The following is a 17284-nucleotide window of genomic DNA, read 5'->3' as shown; positions in this document are numbered from 1 at the left end:
AGCCACACCAATCATTTTTTAAATTTTTATCGTACGTTAAGAATCAGGTTACAAGGACGTTTACCAACATATCAGGCGTTCTCTCTCTCTCTCTCTGGTCACCCCCAAAAATCAATTCTTCCTTTGGCCACCTCTCCTTCCAGTTCTCTGCTGCCAATGACTGGAACGAACTACAAAAATCTCTGAAACTGGAAACACTTATCTCCCTCACTAGCTTTAAGCACCAGCTGTCAGAGCAGCTCACAGATTACTGCACCTGTACATAGCCCATCTATAATTTAGCCCAAACAACTACCTCTTCCCTTACTGTATTTATTTTGCACCCCATTATTTCTATCTCTACTTTGCACATTCTTCCACTGCATATCTAGCATTCCAGTGTTTTACTTGCTATATTGTATTTACTTTGCCACCATGTCCTTTTTTTTGCCTTTACCTCCCTTCTCTCACCTCATTTGCTCACAATTTATATAGACTTATTTTTCTACTGTATTATTGACTGTATGTTTGTTCTACTCCATGTATAACTCTGTATGTGTTAAACTGCTTTGCTTTATCTTGGCCAGGTCGCAATTGTAAACGAGAACTTGTTCTCAACTTGCCTACCTGGTTAAATAAAGGTGAAAAAAAATAAAAAATAAAAATAGGCCAGACTATTTTACGAGGGTGCCATAATTAAAGTGCAAATGTACAGACATCAAGCACAGACCAAGTCAAACAAAGCATAAGTCAAACATAATATATAAAGACATCCAAGAGATCCCGTATACCATGAAACACAGCACAAAGCACATAGAGTAGATACACTTTCTGACCGGTGACACAAAGACTCCTTTACCAAACTGTTCCCCACGGAACTCGAAGAGAAAACCTAACAGATCCTCACAAAGATGCACCATCGAGAGCATCCTGTCCGATTGCATCACCGCCTGGTATGGCAACTGCTCGGCATCCGACCGTAAGGCGCTACAGAGGGTAGTGCGTACGGCACAGTACATCACTGGGGCCAAGCTTCCTGCCACCCAGGACCTATATAGTAGGCGGTTTCAGAGAAAAGCCACAAAAATGGTCAAAGACTCCAGTCACCCAAGTCATAGACTGTTCTCTCTGCTACCGCACGGCAAGCGGTACAGGAGCGCCAAGTCTAGTACCAAAAGGCTCCTTAACAGCTTCTACCCCCAAGCCATAAGACTGTTGAACAAATAATCAAGATGGCCACCAGGACTATTTACATTGACCCCCCTCCATTTGTGTTTACACTGCTGCTACTCGTTGTTTATTATCCATGCATATAGTCACTTCACCCCTACATAGATGTACAAATTACCTCAACTAACCTGTACCCCCGCCCACTGACTCGGTACCGGTACCCCCTGTATATAGCCTCCTTAATGTTAATTTATTGTGTTATTTTTGTATAATATTTCCTTAACTGTTTCTTGAACTGCACTGTTGGTTAAGGATGTGTGCTGTAAGTAAGCATTTCACGATAAGGTCTTACACCTGAATTTGACGCATGTGACAAAGTTTAATTTGATTTTCATTTGACGACGTAGAAAACCTGTAGAAAACCTGCAGAACCCTATCAATCGCATTGCCTTACAAAACAGGCACTGGTTAGCCATGAAGCAAACATGTCAAGAATATGACAACACAACCAAATTAGTGGATTACATAACAAAAATCTGTAACAGAGGCAATGAAAGAGACACTGTGACAACTACAGTTCTAACTTCCACTCAGTGTCGAAAAGCAGCATTCCCCCCCATCCCTTCCCTCCCCTCCTCCTTCACACTCATCCCCCTTTCACTCCTGCATTAGCCGGCCTTCATTAATCTTCGTGCAGTCTTCTTTACCTAGTCATGTAGAACCGCTCGATAGAGAGAGAGAGACAGAGAGAGAGAGACAGAGAGAGAGAGAGAGAGAGAGAGAGAGAGAGAGAGAGAGAGAGAGAGAGAGAGAGAGAGAGAGAGAGAGAGAGAGACAGATCTGGGCCCCTGTGCCAATTACCAGGTCAACGGAGTGTTGAGTCCCAGCGACGCAGAGGAATGAGCTCTTAGAGGGAGATGTGGGTTAACCGGGGAGATGTGGGGTAGCCGGGGAGATGTGGGGTAGCCGGGGAGATGTGGGTTAGCCGGGGGATGTGGGGTAGCCGGGGAGATGTGGGTTAGCCGGGGAGATGTGGGTTCGCCGGGGAGATGTGGGAGATGTGGGTTAGCCGGGGAGATGTGGGTTAGCCGGGGGAGATGTGGGGTAGCCGGGGGAGATGTGGGGTAGCCGGGGCCAATATTGATGGACACGGGTAGGAGAAGAGAAGAGGTAAGCAGGGGACGTGGGGGGAAAGAGGGTTGGGGGGTACAGGATTAGGTCCTTAGGGGAGAGGTGGATGCTGTCTATGTGAAGAAAATGGTGGAATAGGTAGTGGAATGAGTTGCATGATATACAATGGGGCAAAAAAAGTATTTAGTCAGCCACCAATTGTGCAAGTTCTCCCACTTAAAAAGATGAGAGAGGCCTGTAATTTTCATCATAGGTACACTTCAATACTTATTTTCTACCACAATTTGCAAATAAATTCATTAAAAATCCTACAATGTGATTTTCTGGATTTTTTTCTCTCATTTTGTCTGTCATAGTTGAAGTGTATCTATGATGAAAATTACAGGCCTCTCATCTTTTTAAGTGGGAGAACTTGCACAATTGGTGGCTGACTAAATACTTTTTTGCCCCACTGTAGTTGAATGTACAATGATATTTTTGTCCTCTGTATTTTCCTAATTTTCATAAATGTAATCTTCAGTTGCTCGTACTATATCATGCTACGTACTACAGCGGTAGTATTATACTGCCCCACAGGATCGAATCCCACCTGACACTTACCTTCTTATTCCAATCTCTGTACACCGTTCTCTCTATCGTCTAACCTGAGAGACGACACACCATAATACAGACGACACACCATAATACAGAGAGACGACATACCATAATACAGAGACGACGCACCATAATACAGAGAGACGACGCACCATAATACAGAGAGACGATGCACCATAATACAGAGAGACGACGACACCATAATACAGAGAGACGACACACCATAATACAGAGAGACGACACACCATAATACAGAGAGACGACGCACCATAATACAGAGAGACGACGCACCATAATACAGAGAGACGACACCATAATACAGAGAGACGACGACACACCATAATACAGAGACACGACGACACACCATAATACAGAGACGAGAGACGACACACATAATACAGAGAGACGACACCATAATACAGAAAGACGACACACCACAATACAGAGAGACGACACACCATAATACAGAGACGACACACCATAATACAGAGAGACGACAAGCCATAATACAGAGAGACGACACACCATAATACAGAGAGACGACAAGCCATAATACAGAGAGACGACACACCACAATACAGAGAGACGACAAACCATAATACAGAGAGACGACACACCACAATACAGAGAGACGACACCATAATACAGAGAGACGACACCATAATACAGAGAGACGACACCATAATACAGAGAGACGACGACACACCATAATACAGAGAGACGACACACCATAATACAGAGAGACGACACACCATAATACAGAGAGACGACGACACACCATAATACAGAGAGACGACGCACCACAATACAGAGAGACGACACACCACAATACAGAGAGACGACGCACCATAATACAGAGACGACACACCACAATACAGAGAGACGACACACCAAAATACAGAGAGACGACGACACACCATAATACAGAGAGACGACGCACCATAATACAGACACGACGACACACCATAATACAGAGAGACGACGACACACCATAATACAGAGAGACGACACACCATAATACAGAGACGACACACCACAATACAGAGAGACGACACACCACAATACAGAGAGACGACGACACACCATAATACAGAGAGACGACTACACACCATAATACAGAGAGACGACGCACCATAATACAGACACGACGACACACCATAATACAGAGAGACGACGACACACCATAATACAGAGACGACGCACCACAATACAGAGACGACGCACCATAATACAGAGACGACGCACCACAATACAGAGAGACGACGCACCATAATACAGAGAGACGACACCATAATACAGAGAGACGACGCACCATAATACAGAGAGACGACACACCACAATACAGAGAGACGACACACCACAATACAGAGATACGACGACACACCATAATACAGAGATACGACGAAACACCATAATACAGAGAGACGACGACACCATAATACAGAGAGACGACACACCATAACACAGAGAGACGACGACACACCACAATACAGAGAGACGACACACCACAATACAGAGAGACGACACACCATAATACAGAGAGACGACACACCATAATACAGAGAGACGACGATACCATAATACAGAGACGACACACCATAATACAGAGAGACGACACACCATAATACAGAGAGACGACACACCATAATACAGAGACGACACACCATAATACAGAGAGACGACACACCATAATACAGAGAGACGACGCACCATAATACAGAGAGACGACGCACCATAATACAGAGAAACGACATACCATAATACAGAGAGACGACGCACCATAATACAGAGACGGCAACACACCATAATACAGAGAGACGACGCACCACAATACAGAGAGACGACACACCATAATACATACGACACACCATAATACAGAGAGACGACACACCATAATACAGAGAGACAACGCACCATAATACAGAGAGACAACACACCATAATACAGAGAGACGACGACACACCATAATACAGAGAGACGACGACACACCATAATACAGAGAGACGACGCACCATAATACAGAGAGACGACGCACCATAATACAGAGAGACGACACACCGTAATACAGAGAGACGACGATACCATAATACAGAGACGACACACCATAATACAGAGAGACGACACACCATAATACAGAGACGACACACCATAATACAGAGAGACGACACACCATAATACAGAGAGACGACACACCATAATACAGAGAGACGACGCACCATAATACAGAGAGACGACGCACCATAATACAGAGAAACGACATACCATAATACAGAGAGACGACGCACCATAATACAGAGACGGCAACACACCATAATACAGAGAGACGACGCACCACAATACAGAGAGACGACACACCATAATACATACGACACACCATAATACAGAGAGACGACACACCATAATACAGAGAGACGACACACCATAATACAGAGAGACGACACACCATAATACAGAGAGACGACACACCATAATACAGAGAGACGACACACCATAATACAGAGAGACGACACACCATAATACAGAGAGACGACACACCATAATACAGAGAGATGACACCATAATACAGAGAGACGACACACCATAATACAGAGAGACGACACACCATAATACATACGACACACCATAATACAGACGACACACCATAATACAGACGACACACACTCTTCGTGTCTTCATCTCCCATTCCTGGGAATCCAGATACCTCATTCAGTCAAACCCTTGTTTTCCAAGGCATCCACCCTCCTCCCCACCCCTTGGCTTCTAATGTCTGTTACATACATAGATACATCTGTAGATAATGATCGGTGCTGGGCGGAGATAGATACTGGGTATTGGTAAAGCAGTGTGAATAGAGGGGGGAGAGATAGAGACTAAGTGTTGGTAAAGCAGTGTGAATAGAGGGGGGAGAGATAGAGACTGAGTGTTGGTAAAGCAGTGTGAATAGAGGGGGGAGAGATAGAGACTGGGTGTTGGTAAAGCAGTGTGGATAGAGGGGGGAGAGATAGAGACTAAGTGTTGGTAAAGCAGTGTGAATAGAAGGGGAGAGATAGAGACTAAGTGTTGGTAAAGCAGTGTGAATAGAAGGGGAGAGATAGAGACTGGGTGTTGGTAAAGCAGTGTGAATAGAGGGGGAGAGATAGAGACTGGGTGTTGGTAAAGCAGTGTGAATAGAGGGGGAGAGATGGAGAGATAGAGACTGGGTGTTGGTAAAGCAGTGTGAATAGAGGGGGAGAGATAGAGACTGGGTATTGGTAAAGCAGTGTGAATAGAGGGGGAGAGATAGAGACTGGGTGTTGGTAAAGCAGTGTGAATAGAGGGGGAGAGATAGAGACTAAGTGTTGGTAAAGCAGTGTGAATAGAGGGGGGAGAGATAGAGACTGAGTGTTGGTAAAGCAGTGTGAATAGAGGGGGAGAGATAGAGACTGGGTGTTGGTAAAGCAGTGTGAATAGAGGGGGAGAGATAGAGACTAAGTGTTGGTAAAGCAGTGTGAATAGAGGGGGAGAGATAGAGACTGGGTGTTGGTAAAGCAGTGTGAATAGAGGGGGAGAGATAGAGACTGGGTGTTGGTAAAGCAGTGTGAATAGAGGGGAGAGATAGATAGAGACTGGGTGTTGGTAAAGCAGTGTGAATAGAGGGGGAGAGATAGAGACTGGGTGTTGGTAAAGCAGTGTGAATAGAAGGGGAGAGATAGAGACTGGGTGTTGGTAAAGCAGTGTGAATAGAGGGGGAGAGATAGAGACTGGGTGTTGGTAAAGCAGTGTGAATAGAGGGGGAGAGATAGAGACTGGGTATTGGTAAAGCAGTGTGAATAGAGGGGGAGAGATAGAGAGACTGGGTGTTGGTAAAGCAGTGTGAATAGAGGGGGAGAGATAGAGACTAAGTGTTGGTAAAGCAGTGTGAATTGAGGGGGAGAGATAGAGACTGAGTGTTGGTAAAGCAGTGTGAATAGAGGGGGGTGATAGAGACTGGGTGTTGGTAAAGCAGTGTGGATAGAGGGGGAGAGATAGAGACTAAGTGTTGGTAAAGCAGTGTGAATAGAAGGGGAGAGATAGAGACTAAGTGTTGGTAAAGCAGTGTGAATAGAGGGGGAGAGATAGAGACTGGGTGTTGAAAGCAGTGTGAATAGAGGGGGAGAGATAGAGACTGGGTGTTGGTAAAGCAGTGTGAATAGAGACGGGAGAGATAGAGACTGGGTGTTGGTAAAGCAGTGTGAATAGAAGGGGAGAGATAGAGACTGGTGTTGAAAGCAGTGTGAATAGAGGGGGAGAGATAGAGACTGGTGTTGGTAAGCAGTGTGAATAGAGGGGGAGAGATAGAGACTGGGTGTTGGTAAAGCAGTGTGAATAGAGAGGTGAGAGATCTACAGAGACTGGGTGTTGGTAAAGCAGTGCTCTATAGAGGGGGTGAGATAGAGACTGCGGTGTTGATAAAGCAGTGTGAATAGAGGGGGAGAGATGGAGAGATAGAGACTGGGTGTTGAAAAGCAGTGTGAATAGAGGGGGAGAGATAGCGGATGGTGATTGAAAGCAGTGCTGAATAGAGGGGGATTGAGAGATAGAGACTGGTGTTGGTAAAGCAGTGTGAATAGAGGGGGAGAAGATAGAGACTGGGTATTGGTAAAGCAGTGTGAATAGAGGACGGTGAGATAGAGACTGGGTGTTGGTAAAGCAGTGTGAATAGAGGGGGTGAGATAGAGATAGAGACTGGGTGTTGGTAAGCAGTGTGAATAGAGGGGGGAGAGATAGAGACTGGGTATTGGTAAAGTAGTGTGAATAGAGGGGGGGAGAGATAGAGACTGGGTACAGCAGACGGTGATTGAAGCAGGCTCTATAGCGGATGGTGATTGAAGCAGGCTCTATAGCGGACGGTGATTGAAGCAGGCTCTACAGCGGACGGTGATTGAAGCAGGCTCTACAGCAGACGGTGATTGAAGCAGGCTCTATAGCAGACGGTGATTGAAGCAGGCTCTATAGCAGACGGTGATTGAAGCAGGCTCTATAGCAGACGGTGATTGAAGCAGGCTCTACAGCAGACGGTGATTGAAGCAGGCTCTACAGCAGACGGTGATTGAAGCAGGCTCTATAGCGGACGGTGATTGAAGCAGGCTCTATAGCGGATGGTGATTGAAGCAGGCTCTACAGCAGACGGTGATTGAAGCAGGCTCTATAGCAGACGGTGATTGAAGCTAGGGCGGCGGAGGCTCGGAGAGAAAAGAGAGGAGGTCTTCGACTACAGGACTTTATTACAGATGGCAGGAGATGATGGTGGGTTAACAAACATACGCTAACACACACACACACACACACCTAGGTTCTTTCAGCCTGGTGGACGTATGTGGGGGGGGGGCGTTGTAGAAATGCTAGGCAGCTTCAACGATTACAATCTGTATTAGATGTCAGTTCAAATACGACATCTGCTTAGTCGCAAAGTACAATCTGAAGAGAGATCACTGAATCCAGTACCCCTATTGACTTGCAATATAGGCTATTTTCACTGACTGCTAGTACATGCAGTTTCAGCTGAATCGTCTGGTGTTTTACAGTCACTTATGGAAGGTCTCAGCACTGCTGAGTCAAACCAGAGGAATAAACAGTCAAAGATGACTTAATGAATATGATCCCGAGAAAGATGAGTGCTTTCAGTATGAGGGTGATGTGTGTTTACCAGTCAGTGACCTTGTGTGTTACCACACACACACACACACACACACACACCCACACACAACAGTGGTACTCACTGGGGCTCCTCTCCTCCACAAGGTCACAGGCACAGAGGTGGTCTGAGTCGATGGAGATGGGTTTCTGTCGGATCCAGAACTTGGTGCTGGTCTTCTGGTTGGTGACGGGGTCGATCTCCACCTTCTCCCCCGAGATGCCTGCAGGAGGGACAGGGAGTGAGAAAGGAGGGGAAAGAGTGGAGGGGGGGGGGAAGAGAGAGAGAGAGAGAGATGACAGAGGTCAAATCATCTAGTCTACACCGAATGTTCTCTCCATCCTCCATTTTGTGGTGGGACACAACAGCATCTCTCGTGGATTGTCACTGCGTAAAGCGTTGGCGTAATCAGTTTTTTTGTTTTTGTGAAAATGATGGTGCTGTGTGGCGTTTAATGGCCATTCACAATGCTAATCTGTCATCACTGTCGCCTGGCCCCTGCTGCTGCTGGCTGTGCACACAAATACCCACACAAATATACCCCCACACACACAGTAAAATGGATGCTCGAGATGTCCATAGACCTAGAGGTCTGACACAGTAGATTAAGTACAGACAGATTCCCCAGGAGGGAGATCTATAGTGGCTCCTATTCAATCAAAATCGTTAACCAGGTTTACGGGACAAATGGTATTCCTCACACATTGCGAGAAAGCAGGTTTGAAATTAAAGGTTCAAGGCCTTTTTTGGACTTTTAAATGAAAGATAAACCCATTGACTGTTGAAGAATATGACGTATAGGATACCTCGTCAGCTTAATTCAACTATCGTACTCCGACAAAACACAAAATAAAAGCCTGCAGCGTCATTTGACCTTTTAGTTAATTTTTAAGGGTTCTGCTCAGTCAGTAAGTTCTTCCTAAATACCCGTTTGAAAAGACGTGGAGATGCGCACATTTGATCATCATTGAAAAGGAAAAAAGGGAACGTTTTATTTAAGCAAAAATGTAAAAAGCTTGATGTTTCTGCCATTAACGGCCTTTTTTCAGACTCAACGGCCCTTTGATAAACAACTTGGTAACCAAAGCAACAACGTCATAAAAGTGAGGACATTTAGTGTTGATATGTGTCATTAGGCTGAGGAAACGTATTTTAAAACCGCTAATCTATTGAATTACTATTTATTTTAACTGTTGTGCCGGTACATGGCCATAAAAATAGCACCTTAAATTCCCTGAACGGGATGGACTCGACAGAATGGGGACATCTCGGGCTCTTGCAATGCCTCCAATGGAGACAGGTTTGGTATACTTTGTGTGATTTTCTCCTGTTTTGTTAATGTTTTCATTTGGTTATCAGGCAAGCCAGTGGGTTGGATGAGAACTGCATTTTGATGCTCTCTATAAAAGGTAATGGAGAATAGGCTAGACACACACACACAGGCACACAAACACAGGCACACACACACACAGAGAGAGAAAGAGAGTGGGGCCTATGGTCTATGACAGATGTGTCAGCTGTCAATCAGAGCGGTTAATGTGAGGCAAAAGGAGAGATGAACCCATGGATTTGTTCGGCATTGAAATCCTTGGGCAGGCCACACTGAAAATACATTGGGAAAAAAAAGCTTTCAGTGTTAAACATAAATGACTAAACAAGATAGAAAAAAATAATGGATCTATATATTTTAACAATCACCAAAAATAAAAGCTAGATAGTCAGGAAGAACTGAAAATTCCCAAAACAATGAGTTTATCAGTACTGATTATTATTATGTTTGAGCAAAAAAACACAGCATTAGCCATGGCAGAATATGTCAAATTGCAGGAAATTTCCTTAAATATATACACTACCAAGATGGGGAGGGGGAGGGGCCTCAAAAATGATCTGGAATCCAGCACCCATTGTCACGCCCATGCCACACCCATTAATATCCAGAAAGAACCCTGGAACCCGGCTGTCAATCAGAGCGGTTAATGTGAGGGACTGCAGGCAAAAGGGCAGAAAGATGATTCCAGCTGTCAATCAAACGATGGTCAACATTCCACAGGAAACAGAAAGATGATTCCGGCTGTCAATCAAACGATGGTCAACATTCCACAGGAAACAGAAAGATGATTCCGGCTGTCAATCAAACGATGGTCAACATTCCACAGGAAACAGAAAGATCCTGTACCGTGTCTCAAATGGCTTCCTATTCCCTATTTAGTGCACTACTTTTGGCCAGAGCCCTACGGTCAAAAGTAGTGCACTATTAGTGAATAGGGTTGCCATTTTGGGACGCAGCCACACGGAGTACTGGGAGAAAACATGGAGACAACATGGAGTACTGGGAGACAACATGGAGACAACATGGAGACAACATGGAGTACTGGGAGACAACATGGAGTACTGGGAGACAACATGGAGTACTGGGAGACAACATGGAGACAACATGGAGTACTGGGAGACAACATGGAGACAACATGGAGTACTGGGAGACAACATGGAGTACTGGGAGACAACATGGAGTACTGGGAGACAACATGGAGACAACATGGAGTACTGGGAGACAACATGGAGACAACATGGAGACAACATGGAGACAACATGGAGTACTAGGAGACAACATGGAGACAACATGGAGTACTGGGAGACAACATGGAGTACTGGGAGACAACATGGAGACAACATGGAGTACTGGGAGACAACATGGAGTACTGGGAGAAAACATGGAGACAACATGGAGTACTGGGAGAAAACATGGAGACAACATGGAGTACTGGGAGACAACATGGAGACAACATGGAGTACTGGGAGACAACATGGAGACAACATGGAGTACTGGGAGACAACATGGAGTACTGGGAGACAACATGGAGTACTGGGAGACAACATGGAGACAACATGGAGTACTGGGAGACAAATGGAACTGCTTTGATGGAGGAAGTCTGTTTTTTGTCTGTCATCATTGTCGCTTCCCTTCACCCCTTATTCTTCTCTATAAGGTTGAGTTCTGTTGAGTTTTCTGTAAAAATGTGTATTTTAGAGGTAAGGCCACTAGTGCCTCTTCCATTGCCTCAATTCAAAATGCCAGAATTAGTCATTTTGACGGATTCAAATTCAAAAAGTGTTGCGTTTCGGTGTACATGGCATGTTCATGTTCAAGTTCCACGTTGGTAAATAGTGTGTCATCCTAAGTGTATACATCTTAGGCAAATGACATTAATTACCCGGATAAAATATCTGATTAAAGATTTTTTTTTTTTTTTTTTTCTTCTGCTCTACAGGATTGACAATTACAGATCACCACTAAAGGGGAATCAGAAGGATCCCGGCAGACCCTATTCTCACTTCCACTCTATACATCACAGCCACTGATGTAATATGGACTCAGTCACTTGTATTGATGATAATGGTTATTAAATTGCCACCCTATTTTTCCTTGGCCACATGGAATTGGTTGCTATAACAAGCCCTAATCCAATTCCGTGACAGAGGCCTCGCCTAATGCTATGTGAAGGGGGCAGATTGAGCATCACCATTGAGGGTTATTAGAAAAATTAAGATGTGGGGGCTGGCACCCCCAGACCCCCCTGTCTTACATGACCGTCCACCCCCTCCCGATCTCCTCTATAACTGCCTTCCAGGGCCATCAGCCCATTCTCTTATAGGGGGAGAAGAGAGGACCGCCAACCATCCGTGAGTGAGTTGTTCCAAACTGTAACGAGAGACGACACTTTTCCAATAACCGCCCCGGTAATTCGGCCCATTCATTTCCCTCACCGCGGTTAACAAGCTTTATTAAACCAGCAGCATTGCATGGATGCCGCCACCATCTTTTCTAATTTGCATCAATTAGGAAGAAGCCCAGAGCTTTGCTCTCTGGGTGGAGGTGGACCCCAGCAGTGACGCAGGGCAGAGTATTCTGTTACGGAGGTTGTCTTTTGGGGGAAAAGCAGATAGAACCAGTGTCGTCAGTCAAAGACAGTAGCTGGGACCAAGAGACTGAAAAACAGCTTCTATCTCAAGAACATCAGATTGTTAAAAACAGCCATCACTAGCACAGAGAGACGACTGCCTACCTACAGACTTGATATCATTGGCCACTTTAATACATGGATCACTAGTCACTTTAACAATGTTTACATATCTTGCATTACTCATCTCATATATATGTATTGTATACTGCATCCTACACTATATATTCTATACTATCTATTGCATCTTAGCCTCTCTGTCACTGCTCATCCATATATGTTATACATATATATTCTCATCCCATTCCTTCACTAGATTGTGTGTATTAGGTTTTGTTGTGGAATTTGTTAAATATTAGGTTTTGTTATGGAATTTGTTAAATATTACCTGTTAGATATATTACTGCACTGTTGGGATCTAGAAGCATAAGCATTTCACTACACTCACACAATAACATCTGCTAACCATGTGTATGTGACCAATAACATTTGATTTGGCGTGCCGCGGCCCCTCCCACATTTGACAGTGTCCAGATACAAGCACACACAGACAGAGATTTTGCAGACTTGTGCACACTGTCTGGTACTAATGCCTCTGGCTCAATCCACATAAATCCTAGAGCTATGGGACACAGGGACATTCCTGCCTCCGTGAATCTGGACTTTCCCTCCCGGTGTTGACATTAAGTAACATCAGTTTGTACCACTAGCTAGCAACACAGGACACTGCCCACTTTCCACTCTAAATGTCTCTCCTGATTATTGGGGGGGGGGTTCAGCTTTAATACTGCAGATAGATAATGGCTTCTATCAATGGAATTGTTTGGATAATTTCCAATCCCCCATATATTTATTTATTTTATTTTACCTTTATTTAACTAGGCAAGTCAGTTAAGGTCAAATTCTTATTTTCAATGACGGCCTAGGAACAGTGGGTTAACTGCCTGTTCAGCGGCAGAACGACAGATTTGTACCTTGTCAGCTCGGGGGTTTGAACTTGCAACTTTCCGGTTACTAGTCCAACGCTCTAACCCCTAGACTACCCTGCCGCCCCATATATATATATATATATATACAGTTGAAGTTGGAAGTTTACATACACTTTAGTCAACTACATTTAAACTCAGTTTTTCACAATTCCTGACATTAAATCCTAGTAAAAATTCCCTGTCTTCAGTTAAGATCATCGCTTTATTTTAAGAATGTGAAATGTCAGAATAATAGTAGAGAGAATTATTTATTTCAGCTTTTATTTCTTTCATCGCATTCCCAGTGATGCCATGATGCCATCTATTTTGTGAAGTGCACCAGTCCCTCCTGTAGCAAAGCACCCCCACAACATGATGCTGCCACCCCCGTGCTTCACGGTTGGGATGGTGTTCTTAGGCTTGCAAGCCTCCCCCTTTTTCCTCCAAACATAACGATGGTCATTATGGCCAAAAAGTTCTATTTTTGTTTCATCAGACCAGAGGACATTTCTCCAAAAAGTAGCATCTTTGTTCCCATGTGCAGTTGCAAACCATAGTCTTGCTTTTTTATGGCGGTTTTGGAGCAGTGGCTTCTTCCTTGCTGAGCGGCCTTTCAGGTTGTTGATATAGGGCTCATTTTACTGTGGATATAGATACTTTTGTACCTGTTTCCTTCAGCATCTTCACATCTCTAGGAGACAGAACGCGTCTCCTTCATGAGCGGTATGACGGCTGCGTGGTCCCATGGTGTTTATACTTGCGTACTATTGTTTGTACAGATGAATGTGGTACCTTCAGGCATTTGGAAATTGATCCCAAGGATGAACCAGACTTGTGGAGGTCCACAATTTTTTTCTGAGGTCTTGGCTGATTTCTTTTGATTTTCCCATGATGTCAAGCAAAGAGGCACTGAGTTCGAAGGTACACCTCCAATTGACTCAAATTATGTCAATTAGCCTATCAGAAGATTCTAACGCCATGACATCATTTTATGGAATTTTCCAAGCTGTTTAAAGGCACAGACAATTTAATGTATGTAAACTTCTGACCCACTGGAATTGTGATACAATGAATTTTAAGTGAAATAATCTGTCTGTAAACAATTGTTGGAAAAATGACTTGTGTCATGCACAAAGTAATGTCTTAACCGACTTGCCAAAACCATAGTTTGTTAACAAGAAGTTTGTGGAGTGGTTGAAAAACGAGTTTTAATGACACTAACCTAAATGTATGTAAACTTCAGACTTCAACTGTATATATTTAGATTTGTATTTTTAAAACCATTTTTAAAATATATTTCCCGTCTTTATTATGTTCCCCTAACCCTACCACCCCTCCCCTAACCCTACCACCCCTCCCCTAACCCTACCATCCCTCCCCTAACCCTACCATCCCTCCCCTAACCCTACCACCCCTCCCTAACCCTACCACCCCCTCCCCTAACCCTACCACCCCTCCCCTAACCCTACCACCCCTCCCCTAACCCTACCACCCCTCCCCTAACCCTACCACCCCTCCCCCTAACCCTACCATCCCTCCCTAATTGGAGTAAACTAATGGACAACAACACTTGGGCTTCTACTTCCAGATTATACATATTATATACATTTTACAGACACAGTATATTTTACATTAGTTCTCTTTTGTTTGTTTTTAGTCCCATCCTTCAATTCCCATCAAACCCCTCCCATCTATCTCTGAACACCATCCAGTCCCATCCTTCAGTTCCCATCAAACCCCTCCCATCTATCTCTGAACACCATCCAGTCCCATCAAACCCCTCCCATCTATCTCTGAACACCATCCAGTCCCATCCTTTAGCTCCCATCAAACCCCTCCCATCTATCTCTGAACACCATCCAGTCCCATCAAACCCCTCCCATCTATCTCTGAACACCATCCAGTCCCATCCTTTAGCTCCCATCAAACCCCTCCCATCTATCTCTGAACACCATCCAGTCCCATCCTTCAGTTCCCATCAAACCCCTCCCATCTATCTCTGAACACCATCCAGTCCCATCCTTTAGCTCCCATCAAACCCCTCCCATCTATCTCTGAACACCATCCAGTCCCATCCTTCAGTTCCCATCAAACCCCTCCCATCTATCTCTGAACACCATCCAGTCCCATCAAACCCCTCCCATCTATCTCTGAACACCATCCAGTCCCATCAAACCCCTCCCATCTATCTCTGAACACCATCCAGTCCCATCCTTCAGTTCCCATCAAACCCCTCCCATCTATCTCTGAACACCATCCAGTCCCATCCTTTAGCTCCCATCAAACCCCTCCCATCTATCTCTGAACACCATCCAGTCCCATCCTTCAGTTCCCATCAAACCCCTCCCATCTATCTCTGAACACCATCCAGTCCCATCAAACCCCAGTCCCATCTATCTCTGAACACCATCCAGTCCCATCAAACCCCTCCCATCTATCTCTGAACACCATCCAGTCCATCAAACCCCTCCCATCTATCTCTGAACACCATCCAGTCCCATCAAACCCCTCCCATCTATCTCTGAACACCATCCAGTCCCATCAAACCCCTCCCATCTATCTCTGAACACCATCCAGTCCCATCAAACCCCTCCCATCTATCTCTGAACACCATCCAGTCCCATCAAACCCCTCCCATCTATCTCTGAACACCATCCAGTCCCATCCTTCAGTTCCCATCAAACCCCTCCCATCTATCTCTGAACACCATCCAGTCCCATCAAACCCCTCCCATCTATCTCTGAACACCATCCAGTCCCATCAAACCCCTCCCATCTATCTCTGAACCACCCCATCCAGTCCCCATCAAACCCCTCCCATCTATCTCTGAACACCATCCAGTCCCATCAAACCCCTCCCATCTATCTCTGAACACCATCCAGTCTCATCAAACCCCTCCCATCAATCTCAGAACACCATCCAGTCCCATCCTTCAGTTCCCATCAAACCCCTCCCATCTATCTCTGAACACCATCCAGTCCCATCAAACCCCTCCCATCTATCTCTGAACACCATCCAGTCCCATCAAACCCCTCCCATCTATCTCTGAACACCATCCAGTCCCATCAAACCCCTCCCATCTATCTCTGAACACCATCCAGTCCCATCAAACCCCTCCCATCTATCTCTGAACACCATCCAGTTTTGATTTCTATTTGCCATATATCTTTGCAACTGTGCTGTTCTGAACCTTTATATTCTCAAAGGCCCTCGCTACATATTCGTTGCCAGACCAACTGGCTCCAGGTCATCTACAAGTCCATGCTAGGTAAAGCTCCGCCTTATCTCAGTTCACTGGTCACGATGGCAACACCCACCCGTAACCCTCCGCAGGTCTATCTCACTGATCATTCCTAAAGCCAACACCTCTATTTGAACACCCTTCCAGTTCTCTGCTGCCTGTGACTGGAACTCTGCAAAAACCATTGAAGTTGGAGACTTTTTTTTTTTTTAACCGATCGCTGCAGCTGTACATAGTCCCTCTGTAAATAGCCCACCCAATCTACCTACCTCATCCCCATACTGTTTTTATTTATTTACTTTTCTGCTCTTTTGCACACCAGTATCTCCACCTGCACATGACCATCTGATCATTTATCACTCCAGTGTTAATCTGCTAAAATTGTCATTATTCGCCTACCTCCTCATGCCTTTTGCACACAATATATATACTCTTTTTTTCTACTGTGTTATTGACTTGTTTATTGTTTACTCCATGTGTAACTCTGTGTTGTTGTCTGTTCACACTGCTTTGCTTTATTTTGGCCTGAACTTGTTCTCAACTAGCCTACCTGGTTAAATAAAGGTTAAATAAAATAAAAAATAGTTTC

The 17284-nt window shown here is 44.8% G+C and overlaps 1 protein-coding gene across 2 annotated transcripts in view; it reads right to left on the bottom strand.

Annotated features, from left to right (window-relative positions):
* The window catches only part of mapkap1 (MAPK associated protein 1), a 130438-nt gene that overhangs the window by 14785 nt on the left and 98369 nt on the right, over positions 1-17284 (bottom strand). For both annotated transcript variants that reach the window (XM_065017205.1, XM_065017206.1), the window contains one exon: positions 8613-8750. In XM_065017205.1, the coding sequence (XP_064873277.1) occupies positions 8613-8750 (138 nt within the window). The remainder of the gene's footprint in view (positions 1-8612; positions 8751-17284) is intronic.

Source organism: Oncorhynchus nerka, linkage group LG4 (genome assembly GCF_034236695.1).
Source record: "Oncorhynchus nerka isolate Pitt River linkage group LG4, Oner_Uvic_2.0, whole genome shotgun sequence".
Lineage (NCBI taxonomy): Eukaryota > Metazoa > Chordata > Actinopteri > Salmoniformes > Salmonidae > Oncorhynchus > Oncorhynchus nerka.
Note: the sequence above shows the minus strand (reverse complement) of the source record. Positions and strands in the feature narration are given on the sequence as shown.